This window comes from Urocitellus parryii, chromosome 2, assembly GCF_045843805.1.
Source record: "Urocitellus parryii isolate mUroPar1 chromosome 2, mUroPar1.hap1, whole genome shotgun sequence".
In the NCBI taxonomy this organism is placed as follows: domain Eukaryota; kingdom Metazoa; phylum Chordata; class Mammalia; order Rodentia; family Sciuridae; genus Urocitellus; species Urocitellus parryii.
Window position 1 is genome coordinate 69,226,198 of NC_135532.1, and position 17,602 is coordinate 69,243,799.

Below are 17,602 nucleotides of genomic sequence, written 5' to 3' on the forward strand. Positions count from 1 at the left end.
ACGCCAAGACACATTGTTATGAAGATATCCAATATACAGAACAAAGAGAAAATATTAAAAGCTACAAGAGAAAGGAGGCAGATTACATTCAGGGGTAAACCAATAAGGTTAACAACAGAGTTTTTATCACAGATGCTGAAAGCGAGAAGATCCTGGAACAACATATTTAAAACACTGAAAGACAATGGATGCCAACCAAGAATTCTGTATCCAGCAAAATTAAGCTTCAGGTACGACAACGAAATAAAAATCTTTCATGATAAACAAAAGCTAAAAGAATTTGCAGCCAGAAAACCAGCATTGCAAAGTGTCTTGAGCAAAACACTACACGAGGAAGAAATGAAAAACAACAACCAAAACCATCAGTGGGAAGTGCCTCGGTAATGACAGAGGGCGGGTGGGAAAGCTAATCATGGAGAAACAAACTAAATTAAAAAAAAAAGATAAATAATCAAACATGGCTGGCAGTACAAACCATATATCAATAGTAAATCTAAACATTAATGGCTTAAACTCTCCAATAAAGCGACATAGGCTGGTAACATGGATTAAAAAAACAAATCCAACAATATGTTGCCTCCAGGAGACACATCTGATTGGAAAAGATATACACAGGATGAATGTGAAAGGTTGGGAAAAATATACCACGCACACGGTCCTCGTAAGCAAGCAGGGGTGGCCATCCTCATATCGAATAAAATGGACTTCAAGACTAAGTCAATCAAAAGGGATAAGGAAGGACATTATATACTGTAAAAAGGAATCACTCACCAAGAAGACATAACAATTATCAATATTTATGCACCAAATAATGGTGCTGTGGCATTCATAAAACAAATTCTCCTCAAGTTCAAGAATCAAATAGACCACAACACGATAATTATGGGTGACTTCAACACACCTTTCTCACCATTGGACAGATCCTCCAAACAAAAGTTGAATAAAGAAACTATAGAACTCAATATCACAATCAATAACCTAGACTTAACTGACATATATAGAATATATCAACCATCATCAAGTGGATATACTTTTTTCTCAGCAGCACATGGATCCTTCTCAAAAATAGACCATATATTATGCCATAGGGCAACCCTCAGTAAATATAAAGGGGTGGAGATAATACCATGCATTTTATCTGATCATAATGGAATGAAACTGGAAATCAATGATAAAAGAAGGAAGGAAAAATCCTACATCACATGGAAAATGAACAATATGTTACTGAATGGGTTACAGAAGACATAAAGGAAGAAATCAAAAAATTATTAGAGATAAATGAAAATACAGACACAACATATAGGAATCTATGGGACACAATGAAATCAGTTTTAAGAGGGAAATTCATCGCCTGGACGTCATTCCTCAAAAAAAGGAAAAAACAACAAATAAATGAGCTCACACTTCATCTCAAAGCCCTAGAAAAGGAAGAGCAAAACAACAGCAAATGTAGCAGAAGGCAAGAAATAATTAAAATCAGAGTGGAAATCAATGAAATTGAAACAAAAGAAACTATTGAAAAAATTAACAAAACTAAAAGTTGGTTCTTCGAAAAAATAAAATCGACAGACCCTTAGCCATGCTAACGAAGAGGAGAGAGAGAACTCAAATTACTAACATACGGGATGAAAAAGGCAATATCACAACAGATGCTACAGAAATACAGAAGACAATAAGAAATTATTTTGAAAACCTATATTCCAATAAAATAGAAGATAGTGTAGACATCGATAAATTCCTTAAGTCATATGATTTGAGTCAGGAGGATCACACAATTTAAACAGACCAATATCAATGGATGAAATAGAAGAAGCAATCAAAAGACTACCAACCAAGAAAAGCCCAGGACCAAATGGGTATACAGCAGAGTTTTACAAAACCTTCAAAGAAGAATTAATACCAATACTTTTCAAGTTATTTCAGGAAATAGAAAAAGAGGGAGCTCTGCCAATTTCATTCTATGAGGCCAACATCACCCTGATTCCGAAACCAGACAAAGACACCTCAAAGAAAGAAAAATATGTCAAGAGCTTTGTAATGTTGTAAACAACCAATAAAAAAAAGAAAGACCAATAGAGAAGAGAAAGGGGCTCAGAGGCAGGGAGGAGAAGGCAGAGGGAAGTACTAGGGACTAAAATGGAATAAATAATATTATATATATTTATGAATATGTCAAAATGAACCCCACTATTATGTATAACTACAATGCACTAATAAAAATATTTTTAAAATAAAAAAAAAAGAAAACTACAGACCAATATCTCTGATGAACCTAGATGCAAAAATCCTCAATAAAATTCTGGCAAATCAGATACAAAGGCACATCAAAAAAATTGTGCACCATGATCAAGTAGGATTCATCCCTGGGATGCAAGGATGGTTCAATATACAGAAATCAATAAATGTTATACACCACATCAATAGACTTAAAGATAAGAATATATGATCATCTCCATAGACGCAGAAAAAGCATTCGACAAAGTACAGCATCCCTTTATGTTCAAAACATTAGAAAAACTAGGGATAACAGGAACTTTCCTCGACATTGTAAAAGCTATCTATGCTAAGCCTCAGGCTAGCAGCATTCTGAATGGAGAAAAATTGAAGGTATTCCCTCTAAAATCTGGAACAAGACAGGGATGCCCTCTATCACCAATTCTATTCAATATAGTTCTCGAAACACTGGCCAGAGCAATTAGACAGACGAAAGAAATTAAAGGCATAAAAATAGGAAAAGAAGAACTTAAATTATCACTATTTGCAGATGACAGGTTCTATACCTAGAAGACCCAAAAGGGTCTACAAAAAAACTACTAGAACTAATAAATGAATTCAGCAAAGTGGGGGGATATAAAATCAACACGCATAAATCAAAGGCATTTCTGTATATCAGCGACAAAACTTCTGAAACGGAAATGAGGAAAAACACTCAAAAAAAATAAAATACATGGAAATCAACCTAACAAAAGAGGTGAAAGATTTATACAATGAAAACTACAGAAACTTAAAAAGAGAAGTAGAAGAAGATCTTAGAAGATGGAAAAATATACCCTGTTCATGGATAGGCAGAACTAACATCATCAAAATGGCGATATTACCAAAAGCTCTCTATAGGTTTAATGCAATGCCAATCAAAATCCCAATGGCATTTCTTGTAGAAATAGATAAAGCAATCATGAAATTCATATGGAAAAATAAAAGACCCAGAATAGCAAAAGCAATTTTAAGCAGTAAGTGTGAATCAGGCGGTATAGCGATACCAGATTTCAAACTATATTACAGAGCAATAGTAACAAAAACAGCATGGTACTGGTACCAAAACAGGCGGGTGGACCAATGGTACAGAATAGAGGACACAGAGACTAATCCACAAAGCTACAACTATCTTATATTTGATAAAGGAGCTAAAAGCATGCAATGGAGGAAGGATAGCATCTTCAACAAATGGTGTTGGGAAAAATGGAAATCCATATGCAACAAAATGAAACTGAATCCCCTCCTCTCACCATGCACAAAAGTTAACTCAAAGTGGATCAAGGAGCTTGATATCAAATCAGAGACTCTGCGTCTGATAGAAGAAAAAGTTGGCTCCGATCTACATATTGTGGGGTTGGGCTCCAAATTCCTTAGTAGGACACCCAAAGCACAAGAGTTAATAACAAGAATCAACAAATGGGACTTACTTAAACTGAAAAGTTTTTTCTCAGCAAGAGAAACAATAAGAGAGGTAAACAGGGAGCCTACATCATGGGAACAAATTTTTACTCCTCACACTTCAGACACAGCCCTAATATCCAGAGTATACAAAGAACTCAAAAAATTAGACAATAAGATAACAAATAACCCAATCAACAAATGGGCCAAGGACCTGAACAGACACTTCTCAGAGGAGGACATACAATCAATCAACAAGTACATGAAAAAATGCTCACCATCTCTAGCAGTCAGAGAAATGCAAATCAAAACCACCCTAAAATACCATCTCACTCCAGTAAGATTGGCAGCCATTATGAAGTCAAACAACAAGTGCTGGCGAGGATGTGGGGAAAAGGGTACTCTTGTACATTGCTAGTGGGACTGCAAACTGGTGCGGCCAATTTGGAAAGCAGTATGGAGATTCCTGGGAAAGCTGGGAATGGAACCACCATTTGACCCAGCTATTGCCCTTCTTGGGCTATTCCTTGAAGACCTTAAAAGAGCGTACTACAGGGATATTGCCACATCGATGTTCATAGCAGCACAATTCACAATTGTTAGACTGTGGAACCAACCCAGATGCCCTTCAATAGATGAATGGATAAAAAAAAATGTGGCATTTATATACCATGGAGTATTACGCAGCACTAAAAACTGACAAAATCATGGAATTTGCAGGGAAATGGATGGCACTAGAGCAGATTATGCTTAGTGAAGCTAGCCAATCCCTAAAAAACAAAGACCAAATGTCTTCTTTGATATAATCAGAGCAACTAAGAACAGAGCAGAGAGGAAGAGCAGGAAGAAAAGATTAACATTAAACAGAGACATGAGGTGGGAGGGAAAGGGAGAGAAAAGGGAAATTGCATGGAAATGGAGGGAGACCCTCATTGTTATACAAAATTACATATAAGAGGTTGTGAGGGGAATGGGAAAATAAACAAGGAGAGAAATGAATTACAGTAGATGGGGTAGAGAGAGAAGATTGGAGGGGAGGGGAGGGAGGATAGTAAAGGATAGGAAAGGTAGCAGAATACAACAGTTACTAATAGGGCATTATGTAAAAATGTGTATGTGTAACCGAAGTGATTCTGCAATCTGTATTTGGGGTAAAAATGGGAGTTCATAACCCACTTGAATCTAATGTATGAAATATGATATGTCAAGAGCTTTGTAATGTTTTGAACAACCAATAAAAAAAAGAAAAGAAAAAAAGAAGAAAAGAAAGAAAATGCCTACCTTAGTGACATAAAGGGAAGTAAATTTAAAAGGTGCGGGGCCTAAATTCTAATAGAAGGTCACAGTCCACTTGTTGAATACTACAAAGGCAAGATTACTTCTAAAGAAGAGAGCAGTGAGACAGAATTTGAGTTGTAAAAAGAAAGTAGGACCAATCGAAAACAACTTGTATACAAGGTCACTACTGAAGATATAACGTCCACTATGGTGTTCAATACTAGAAAAACAAACAAACAAAATCTCCCATGGCCAGGAAAAGGAAAAAGATTTATATCCTTTTGATGATCTTATTACATAGTGTCAAACAGAAGTATATAACTCACTCAGTTTGCTTCTCTATCTTGATAATGAATTAAACCATCCTAAAATAACCATTGTGACAGAGCTGCACTGAAATGATACAAACACTAAACTACTGGTTTTATTAGTGTCAATGTATGTGTTACAGGTACCCTTAACCATTATTCTATTTCTATAATTCTTGCAAGTATAGGGTATTTTTAATATTTACTTAGTCTGTTCTTATATTATCTGCATTTTTAGCATATTTATTATAATTGTAAACAGAAGTAAGCAAACATCTTTAAAAGTTTAACAGTTCTGGATGGCCTCTAAGGAAAGTATCCTCAAAGAACATTTATATAATTTTTAGATAATATTGAGAAAACTAAGAAAACACCTCCTGAACAGAAGAGATCTACTAATATTTTTTTGTGAAGTCTGACAGTAAAATCAAGGTGCAAACTATTAAGGTTTTATTTTATTTTAAAAGCAAAATCAGATAATTTGAGAAGCAGAATGTTCAAGCTAGTGGTGAATTATTCAAAGAATAGACATATTTTACTTAGGAGAATTGTACGCCCTTTTGGAGATGAAAAGGTGTGATAAACTAATAATTCTAAATTATTTTTAGTTCACTTAACAGATAGAATTCATCCATTCTGTTCTATCTCTTATTTTATCCCTGATCCCTACCCCTGGGATGATCATGTCTTTTACACATTTTTGGCACTAAAAATGCTAAAGACTTTTTCGTTACATCAAAATAATTATGGCTCCTGTTATTAAAACAGCTACAAAAGGCAGCCACATAGAAAAGGTGCTGTTATTCCTAGACCACTAAGAAGTTCTAGGCAGCCACATAAACAAGTCTGCTACACTGGTACAAAGGGCTGAGACTGACTGCCAGTCTCTTTTTGAGTCTTAAAGTATGAAAAAATCATTTTCCTTTCCTTCCTTATTTTTGAGTTTTTATTCTTTAATGAGTTACTGAGGTTAGCAAAGTTCCTCTATCTCTTTCTAAAAAGAGGCATTAATAAAAACACCAAATAAACCAAGTTAGGATAATTGCTTTAGATTTTAGCAATGTTTCCTCTACCTTTTTATAAAAAGAGACACTAACAAAAACAAACTAAGTAAAAAAGAAAAATAAGAGGAAGCATCGAATAATAAACTAAGTCAAATCGACATCTTCAAACAAAACAGGGCTTGGTATCTATGAACTTTACCTTAATTTTAGCAGTATATTCTCCTCTACCTCCAAACAGACCAAGACCACCAAGTAAAATATCAGTGTCAGCACTAAAACGTATAGCTTCTACTGAATGGGCAGAGTAACCCCAGCCACCTCCATGACCTAAAAGATAGAAATCTTGTATTTTAGAACATCCATATGTATTTCACTTACAAGGTAATATTTTCTAAATCTAAGTATACATACTTTCAAACCTGTTTACTACACTATAATCTTCTTTGGAATAAACCTTCATGACTGCCTGAGTTTCCTCCTCTGTATTTGCGATGCCCATTTTTAAGTCCTGCATAGTAGCCAAGGTATCAAGACAACCTAAAACAACAAACAAATAAAATTCAACTTCTTGAAATTAAAATTTCCTATAACATTGATGATATTAAATACTATAGGGGCTACATTAAAATAAATAAGTAAACTCTAAATGTTTAAATTTCAATAAATTTATTCTAAGCCTTAAATACTGCTTCATAGAATATTTACAACAAATAAAAAGTCTCCTTTGTGTGAATAATTATCATATTTAAACATATGTTTGATGACAAAATTTTGTACAAAACTGAAGCTCTGAAAAAATCTTCACCAAGGTTCTTTCTTTTATGAAACTCTCTGAATTACTTTGATTCCTAAAGTACTATTTGAGGAAAACACATTAGCCTGAAATAATGTTAACTGATGCTAGTTTTAAATGTTTACAATGGTTCCCAATGAAATCTGAGAAAAAAGAAACAAAGAATTATGATTTCAAAACTGCAAAAGCTAGGTCAACATAAATGAGTTCTTTTTAAGGATCATTTTTAAAAAGCAACAAAACATGTAAGTATGTGGATTGACATACATTTTTAGCAACAGCACACATATATTGCAAAAGTACTATACCTCAAAGTTATTAAACAGATGTCAAGTTGATGTTCTGTGGAAAACTGGGTTATGTAAGAGACAGAACTATACACTATAACATTTTTGTAGACTGTTATTTAAAAATAAGTTAAATAGTATAATTTACATTTGAGTATTTTATCTCTCTAAAAGTTTTGCACTCAAGTTAAACTAAAATACTACTTTTTAGGATTTACCTACTATGAAAAATTATGTTCAGGACTGCTTATGCACATACATGAAACTTTCATAATAAGGTTGGTACAGGGATGGGTTTGTAGCTCAGTGTTAGAGTGCTTGCCTAGCACATGTGAGGCACTGAGTTTGATCCTCTGCACCACATAAAAACAAATAAGTAAAATAAAGGTATTGTACCCATCAACAACTAAGAAATATATTTTTAAAAAAAGAAAGTTGGTACAGGTCTTATGCATTGATTTGCACAGGATAAGCTTCTTAGAGGATTTAAATTAATTTGTACCTAACATATTGTTACATTTAACAAACTATGAAAGAATGATATACAAATTTAAATACTCTGAAAGAAGCCCCAATCCTCAGAACAGCACACATTAATGAAAATTAGCTACACATCAAATAGTAACCCTACCTAGAATGTGCAAAGCTGCATGAGACCGAGTAGTAAGAGCCCTCGATCCTGTTGGTAGGGCAAGTTCAGGGCTTAGGATACTACATCTGGACTGCATATCCGTTCCAGAGGGAAGTCTGGCATCAGCAACCACTGCATTATAACACCACAATTCTCTGGTATTCGGACGAAACCTTTCAAGAAAACATATCACAGCACCTCAACATGTAGTTTTCTTTGAAAATTTTCTAAAATATAATTAAAGATACAAATAAATAATAGTTGGCTTAAATAGTAAAAAATAAACTCATTATTTTTCTTAACAAAGCTAAATATTTAAAGCAATTTATATCACAACATAAAATGATCAGAGAAGTAGATCACAATGCTTCACAAAAATACATCTATATACTTAAAAATTTATGCACATATGTAAAGATAAATTCTTTGTACAAAAAAAAAACCCATTAAGAAGTTTAAAGATGAGAAGGTGAAAGAAAATATGTGAAGCATACATAAGATAAAATTACAATTACTTTTCATTTTCCTACTACCCACTCTAGTTCAAGCTAATTAATCTAGTTCAAGCTAGTTAACCATCATCTTTTCCCCTTGCACTACTGCAACAGCTACTACCTTACTTTTTTCCATTACTTTTCCACACTAAGTATAATCTCAATATCACTTCTAAACTCACATTCCTAGAAAGGCTTCTTTCCTATTTTGAAGAAAATGCTAATTCCTTAATCTAGCTTACAAAGTTCTACAAATCCTTACCCTACCAATCTTTTTGCTATTTATGTATTTATTTTACTATACTGGGGACTAAACCCAGGAGTGCTCTATCACCTAGATATATCCACAGCCCTTTTTCATTTTGAGACAGGGTCTAGCTAAGTTACTGAGGTTGAACCTAGAACTTTCAATCCTAATGCCTTAGCCTCCCAAATAGCTGAGATTACAGACCTATGCTACCACACCTGGTTTCTGATTTTATTTCATGCCATTCAATATACTTTAGCTATAATGACTCTCTTCAAATTTAAAATACTGCCAATCTTGTTTACATAAAAGCATTTAGGCCTACTAATCTCTCCCTGCCTACAAAACTTCTGACTCTCAATGCTTATTTCTCATACATAAAGGTCTGAACTTATATTTTCTCCATTGTATGGAAGAGAGGAGAATGTTGTATTCTCATAGCATCCTCTTTTTCCTGGGCAGTATCTACAAAGTATATTATTTATTAGCCTTCACATAGTTTCTGTCTTCACTAAGAAAATAAGTTCTATAAGAGCAGGACATTTACTATCTTCTATATTTCATATCAATCTTTACTTACCATATAGTAGAAACTTAATATACATTTATTAAATAATAAAACTAAAATAGCAAAAGATGAAAATGATAACTAATTATTGATGCTGACAATATAGGGACATATGAATTCTATTACAAAGTGACACTGCTGAAGGTCGGTTTAGCAGTCTACCTCCACATTCTATGAGCTTATCTCTTAACAATTCTGATTCCTGAAAGCTATGTCATAGAAATACTCTCACATATTAAAAAAAAAAAAATGAGTGGATATGTGTGCATATATGTTGCTGTAGCATTGTAGGTAAAACCAAAACTTTTCTAGAAAACAATCTAAAATGTTCACTGATGGGAAAACAGGTATATTTGCTATGTACTGAGTATAGAATTTTAATGGTTTTAATAATGACATTGTTTTTTACTGACTAGGACAAAGGGCAAAATTATTGCTGAGAAAAAAATACAACTTTCTGAATTGTTATATTCTTAAGGAGGAAGCAAAGTACATGCAATTGAAATGGCATCAAATAATAGAAACCATACAAAAGGAAGCAGGTGGAGACGAGAAGAAAGGTTAAAGTAAGCTAATACTGGATCTGCAATACCTGTGATAGCTGTAAAATAAAAGGGCCCTACTGAAATACACAAAGTGGCTAGAAGTCAGGATAATGAAAGAAATTGTAATCTTGACTGGAGGGGAAAATATCTCCCACCTTTTTTTACTGAGAAACACAGGAGATTGCCCTTCATCTTTTAATCTGTTTTGCAACAATGAAGAAAATGAAGTAGAAGGTGGCAAGCACTTAAGATCATCTGTCCTATTCATTCTACTAGCATATATGAAAAAGATAAGGTTTAACTAGATGGATATTATATTTCAGAGTTCTGTTAAGAACCCAGGGAAAGGGATCTAGTTCAAGTGTTTATCTGAACTCCCAGCATTTATACTTTTATCCCTAACTTAAGGAATGTATCCAGAAATAAATTTCATGTTGTCAATTTTTTTGTCATGCTAATATGAATTTATTTACAAATAAATCATTTAAGAAGGAAGGAAGCAAGCAAATCAACTTACATTTAAGTCCAAATCAGAGTCTATTCCTTGGTAACTAAATCTCTCTACATTGATTTCTATTCAGTAAGTAACTATAAAGAATTCTATCTTAACACTTAACTCTTTCTTTATCCTCTCCATTCTATCTGACTGCACCACTTTAATTAACTTTGGTTCTCAGTATTTCATTCTCTTCCTAAGAATGACCACAAAAGACTACTCACTTGAAGTCTCTCCTTGTTTAATCTACCTTGCACAATGCTGCCACAGATACCTAAAAGAATTCAATTCTTATTTCCATATCTTGTCACAAAATGCCCAGACAGTAAGCAAGTCAACAAGCTGGGAAGCACTACAATTCCTTCCAAAAGAAACTATGACCTCTTCAGAAATGGGAGCTGATGAAAATGCAAGCAGGACTGAGCTGCTGGAAGAAGAAAGAAAAAGTCTCTCTCTTCTCACATATGCTACTTCAAACTTGCAACTTATTGGAATTACTGACTACTACAACCAGCCAAATAAACACAGTAAGAGAAAAGAAAAAAGTGCTTAGAGTGATAAGCCACTCTTGTAATGGTAGGGTACATCTCTGTCCCACCAGTATGCAAAGCTAGAAACACTGAGAATAAGAACTGGAATGTGATGGACATCATTATCCAAAGTACATGTATGAAGACATGAATTGGGTATCAACCTACTTTATATACAAACAGAGATATGAAAAATTGTGGTATATATGTGTAATAAGAATTGTACTGCAAAAAAAAAACAAAGTACATGTATAAAGACATGAACTGGCATGAACATACTTCATATACAAAGATATGAAAAACTGTGCTCTAATGTGTAATAAGAATTGTAATGCATTCCACTATCATGTAATTTAAAAAATCAATTAAATTAAAAAAGAGAGAATAAGAACTCTTTACTTTATTCATTATGTACATAAATCATATTTCAAACAAGTACAATATAATTTCTTTCTTAATACTCTTATGTAACTTTTTTGCTACATTTTAATATTTTACCAAGTTTATATAATCCTATAGATTCCTCTGCCAAAACGGGTATTTTATTATGTACACTGCTAAAGGGCAGGCTTAATTATTTTTTATTTTGTATTGTTTTTGGCATAATTTCTTCTATATAGATGTTAATAGTTACATGTTTATGGAAACAAGAATAGAATGAATTCTATGTAATAAGACAGCATTGCAGACAGACTAAAAATTATTAACAATAGAACTCTTAAAAGTAAAACTAATAATTATATAACATAGCAGCAAATATTTCTACACTACCTTTTTGCCAGTAATATTGTTAACTATAATTTATTCATTATAAATTGAGACTAATCAACATTTACACAATCAGTATTCTGGACTTAGAAATCAAATGATAAGCTCCTGAATTTTGTGCTTTCTCCAAAGCCCTGACCTGAACCCTGTTTAATACCTATGGTGGATTTTGTTCTTAAATATACTTTTACAATATCATCACTGTTAACAAGCTTTACATTTATATCACTCACTAAAGAAGAAGCCTTTGCTTTAAAAATCAGTTTCCATTTTCTTTTTTTATTAATTAATTAAAATTGGGTATATATGACAGCAGAATACATTTTGATTCATTGTACACGATTACAGCGCAACTTTTCATTTCTCTGGTTGTACATGATGCAGCATCACACCTCTACACTATCTTTATGAGTTTCTATACTATAATACCTATTTTTATAAATGAGAAAAATGAGGCACACAAAGTAAGGTAACAGAGAAGACTATGAAGCTGGGATAAAACTAGGTAGCAAGGCTCAAAACATGTGCTCTTAACCATTACATTGTACTATGAAGTACATAAAAACACAGCCACTTAGAAGTTTTATTTAAATTTCTTTAAACAGAAAGAAAAATACAAAAAGTTCTAAGATTGTATTTCATTATATAGGGAACAACAAACCATTTACTATATTAAGTATAGTAATACAGTAAATGGGTTTGGGGGAGGACATTTGTATGTTGTTGGTATTACCTATTATGTGTTTACTGGCAAAAATTTCTGATGTAGCAAGTACATGAGAATTAATAAGTGCTTCATTAATTAATAAGTATATCACCATGATAAAACTCTAATTACTAAACAGGAGTGTTCTCATGTGTGGAAATCTGCCTACAAATGAATTTTATGTTATGAAAAAAGTATAATTTAATTAAAACTTGTTTATTATATGCTTACCTCCAAATTACATCATACACAGGATCAAGACACACACCAAATCCTTGAAGATCCTCTTGCTCAGAGTCATTAAAAGTTTTACAGCTCCCATCTACTTTATTTATTAAAAGACATTTAAATGGAGGAGGTTCTGATATAGAAGCAGGTACCAGGCCTTAGGGGAAAAAATATATATGTAATTTTAATATGCATTACCTTTTTGTATTCTCCCAAACCCACCAAGTAAGTAGATTATCACCAGTTTACAGGTGAAAAGCTGAAACATACATAACCTTAAGTAGTAAATCTTTATGTGGCAGAATTAGAATTACAACTTTCAGCTATATAAATCCACAACACATGCTCCTAATTTCTATGCTATACCATTCTATTATGGAATTATTCATGGTATCATGGACAAGTATGAAGTGATATCTTGGTTTTAATGAAACTTCAAAATTTGATCATTACAACCACCCATAAAATTAATACTTATTATTTACTAACAAGAAACCATGCAGAAAGTTTCTCACTTTACAATTTACCATATATTTATACAACTGCCTAACTTATGAATATTCTGAATTGTAATTCTCCCAATTATTCCAGCATAGAGACACATATAAACACAGCCACTTAGAGGTTTTATTTAAATTTCTTTAAACAGAAAGAAAGAAAAATACAAAAAGTTCTAAGACTGTATTTCATTATGATAGGGAACAACAAACCATTTACTATATTAACCCACACAAGGGTTTGGGGGAGGACATTTATATGTTGTTGGTATTACCTATTATGTGTTTACTGGCAAAAATTTCTGATGTAGCAAGTACATGAGAATTAATAAGTGCTTCATCAATTCGTAAAAAAGTCTGGTCCCCACTGGCCCCTATCCAAGTGGCTTTTCTTCCATATTTTGATCCAATGTTAGGCATGGGAGCTGGCTTTGCATTCCAGTATGGCACATCCAAAATTGGCCTTCCCAGTTGTCCTTTCTAAAAAATTAAATAAACCATATTAATAACATTGTTAGATGAATGAACTAGACTTTTTGTAAAGTTAAAGAGACATTAGATTTAAAAATACCACTATGAGAACTTATTCTTCATTAACTGTTTGTCTTAATAGATGAAATACATATGAAATTTGGACCAAATACAAAATTATTTTTTGAGATACTTTCCCATGCAAGAAATGTTCACCAATAGTACCAGAAGATAGCAGAAATGACTATCTCCCAAATTAACAAGTGAATTATAACTCCAACAGAGAACACATGGAATATAGCCTTTGAATCACTTCATTAAAAGCCCTTGTTCCTGCTGAAGAGCAGGAACAGCTTCTGAGACAGGAGTCCCTTGTGTTTCTCCTTTGCTGGAAAAGCAATAAGCCTTTTTCCTTTTTATTGAAAGAAAGAAAAGGAAAAAAGAAAATGTTCCCAAAATACATTGTCTTTATCTACATTAAAAAAACATAAATATGTTTAATTATTTTTAACACAAGTATGTTTACAACAGTATTATAAATGGTTCATTTAAAAAATATCTTTGACATATTAAGTTCAAAATACAAAAGAACATGACTATTGAACCCACAAGAGAGAATATTTGGGTAAAATATCAAATAATAAATACTGGAATTGTTAATACAATTAGAAAAATCCATGATGTAGCAAGTACATGAGAATTAATAAGTGCTTCATCAATTCACAAAAAAGTTTGGTAATTTTTACATGATATAGTAGTAAATTATTTCATTCCTGGCTTTATCTTTGAGGGGGGAAGGGTAAGGTAATACCAGAGATTGCACCCAGGGGCCCTCAACCACTAAGACACATCCCCAGCCCCTTGTTAAAATATATTTTATTTAGAGACAGGGTCTTGCTAAGTTGCTTAGGGCCTCACTAAGTTGCTGAGGCTGGCTTTGAACTCGCAATCCTCCTGCCTCAGCCTCCCAAGCTACTGGGATTCCTGGCATGTGCCACTGCACCTTGTGTTTATTTCTGTTTTAAAATAAACAGGATCATCAATGATAAGATGTGATGTCTCAAATAAATATTAAATATTTAATATTATTTCAATATGGATGTCTATAGGTACCTGTTTAGGTAAGAGTTTAAAAAGTAACAAAGTTTTTCACTACTATGCAAGTACCTGAAAAAGAATAGAAGAATGTTGATGTTGGATCAGACTATATCATTCATTCATATAGGATGAGGACCTCTCCTTCCCCACAGCATTCCCTTCCTAAAACGGCTGGAAGGCAGAAAATGCTGTATGTGGCCTTCAGAATATTTACAAGCATTTCCACAACAGGAATGATCAACCAACCATGACAAAAACTTGAAGAACAAGGGAGCCTAAAGTAATTCAAACACTCTGGTCAAATTCTTCTTCTGAGTTCCCTTAGTCCTTTAACATAATAGAAAGTAAATAGCTACAACTGCAGAAGCAACTGAGCTTCAATGCAGAAGTATAAGGAAAAGGGAAAGTTAAATACATGACTAGAGAAGCAGCCAAATCATTCAATGTTTATTCTCATCTTTTTCAATGTCTATCATTTTTGGACAAAAGTAAAGGAGCATAAAATTGTGAACAGTGAGGGAATTACATCTTTTTAAAAAATATTTTTTTAGTTATACATGAACACATATCTTTATTTTGTTTATTTATTTTTATGTGGTGCTGAGGATAGAACCCAGTGCCTCACATGTGTAAGACAAGCGCTCTGCCACTGAGCCACAACCCCACCCCTAGGAATTATATCTTATACAGGGAAATATTCTGCTTTGAAAGGAAGAAGAAATTACACTGACTGCTGAACTAAACATGCACTCCTTTCTACCAATGAACTCATGTGAAAGCAACCAAAAAATAAAAGATGCCGCAATATCCCCCAAAAGGGACTCAGAATGTCGTTATAAATAAGACACTTGAGTTCATAAAAGTCTGCAACTAGAACTTCTGGGGCTGGAGAATAATAACAATTAACTGATTTCACATCTTGTTACATTTCTCCTCCCAAACAACACAAAGTCAACATGAATCACAAATGGCTTAAATGCTTACTAAAATACGACAACAGATATTAGAGTCTTTAAGTTACCAGTAACCAGAGAAAGAAACCAAATTCCAATAGAGTTCTCTCTGCCTGCCTCACCCTGCAACCCCAACTACTCAAAGAGCATGAAAGAGGATTACAAAGGGGAACAAAAAAGCACTGACAAAACAATCCTCCAAAAGTGAGTTCAACGCTTAATTTCAAAACATAAGGTCAGGACTTGATGGTTCTCACCTATGAACCCTGCACAAACTAAAACAGCATGACAATATATTGTGTGGTAAGGCTGAAGAGAAATAGGGACTTTCATCCATTGCTGATGTGAAAGCAAAACAGAACTGCTAATATCCCACAAACCTACATAGGCACTAACCTCACTTCTTAGAATTTACCTCAAAGATACACTTCTGAACAGTATTTATTATTATTATTATCATTGCAAAATATTACAAGGTCTTAAACTTTGTAATAATCATAAGAAATTTCTAAGCTAAGAAATTGACAAGTTGGCTAGGTATGGTGGTACATGCCTATAATCCAAGCTCCTTGGGAGGCTTAGCTTAGGCAGGAGGATGGCAAATTCAAGGCCAGCCTGGGCAACTTAGCAAGACCTTATCTCAAATTTTTAAAAAATTTTTTAAAAGGGGGTGGGCTGGGTGGGATGGAGGATTTCTGGTGATGTATCTCAATGGCAGAGTACTTGCCTAGTAATGTGTGGGGCTCTGAGTTAGAACCCCAGCACCATAAAAGAACACACACACAAAAATTAACTAAATGAACTACAATATATACATACAATAAAGAACTATGCAGAAGTTTAAAAAAAGAAAAAGAAAGATCTCTGTGAACTGACATAGAGTTATTTCTAGAAGGTATATTAAGTGAAAGGAGCAAAATATAAAAGAGCATATATAGAAAAAAAAACACCTTTTGAAAAAGAGAGATGGAGGGGCTGGGGTTGTAGCTCAATGGTAGAATGCTTACCTAGCATGTACAAGGCCCTGGGTTTGATCTTCAGCACCACATAAAAATAAATAAAATAAAGGTATTGTGTCCAACTACAACTGAAAAATAAATACTTCAAAAAACATTAAAAAAAGAGATGGAAATAATTATATATGTGTGTGTGTATATATATCTGAGTGGTGTGTTTGTGTATGTATGCACTTATTTAACTTATTGATAAAAATAAAAGAAAGATTAATTAGAAAACAATGGCATTCTTTACCTACAGAGGTAGAGTAAAGGGGGAGGGGAAGCAGGGATGCAGGGAAATGAAATAGAGTAACATCTGTTTGAGCTTACCACTTTTGTACATATCAGAGAAACAAAAATGAGAAACATTTTATTAAACAAGAAAAAAGTACATTATTATTCAAAAATTTCACAGCAAGTGAAAAATAAAAATAAAAAACCTATGGGAATGTTATAGACTAAAGAGAAAAGCAAATGCAATGCCTGATCCTGGAATGGAGAGGGAAAAAAAATACCAAAAAATGTATATGTATTAACTAAATCCACTGACCAAATATGAACTAAAATATTTATGAGTAAAGGGCTAGAGTACACATAAATTATTGTTAAAATATTCAGATGAAAATTTTATAAAATACATACACAACATACAAACACATCTAAGCACACACAGTTAATAGTGTGCCCATTTGCGAACTAAACTGATTGAAATAATACCAATAGGTAAATCTATTCACCTCTTAAATATATAAGAATAGCATGTAAAATGCCATACACTCTTTAGCCAATAAGGGTATCTGATTAAAGGATGTATGGCACTTTATATTTTATTCTTATTTTTGCAGACTTTCTGTAAGTTTTTGAAATCATTTCCAAACAACATATTTTTAAAGTTCACATGTTGTTGATGTTGTTGTTTTTAATTAAGAGTTGTAAATTACACCCTGAAGACTTAAGTTTTACAGTTCTTTCTGAACAGTTACTCATGTCAGAGATGGTACAGATTTATCAGCACAGTCTTAGGAAGATTTTATTTAATATCTACTAT

General features: G+C 33.1%; 1 protein-coding gene across 4 annotated transcripts in view; it reads right to left on the bottom strand.

The window, feature by feature from the left end:
- The window catches only part of Mycbp2 (MYC binding protein 2), a 280,426-nt gene that overhangs the window by 148,933 nt on the left and 113,891 nt on the right, over window positions 1-17,602 (bottom strand). For all 4 annotated transcript variants that reach the window (XM_026407494.2, XM_026407493.2, XM_077795218.1 and 1 more), the window contains exons 22-26: window positions 13,310-13,514; window positions 12,541-12,694; window positions 7,956-8,128; window positions 6,656-6,781; window positions 6,444-6,571 (exon numbers count right to left, since the gene is read on the bottom strand). In XM_026407494.2, the coding sequence (XP_026263279.2) occupies window positions 6,444-6,571; window positions 6,656-6,781; window positions 7,956-8,128; window positions 12,541-12,694; window positions 13,310-13,514 (786 nt within the window). The remainder of the gene's footprint in view (window positions 1-6,443; window positions 6,572-6,655; window positions 6,782-7,955; window positions 8,129-12,540; window positions 12,695-13,309; window positions 13,515-17,602) is intronic.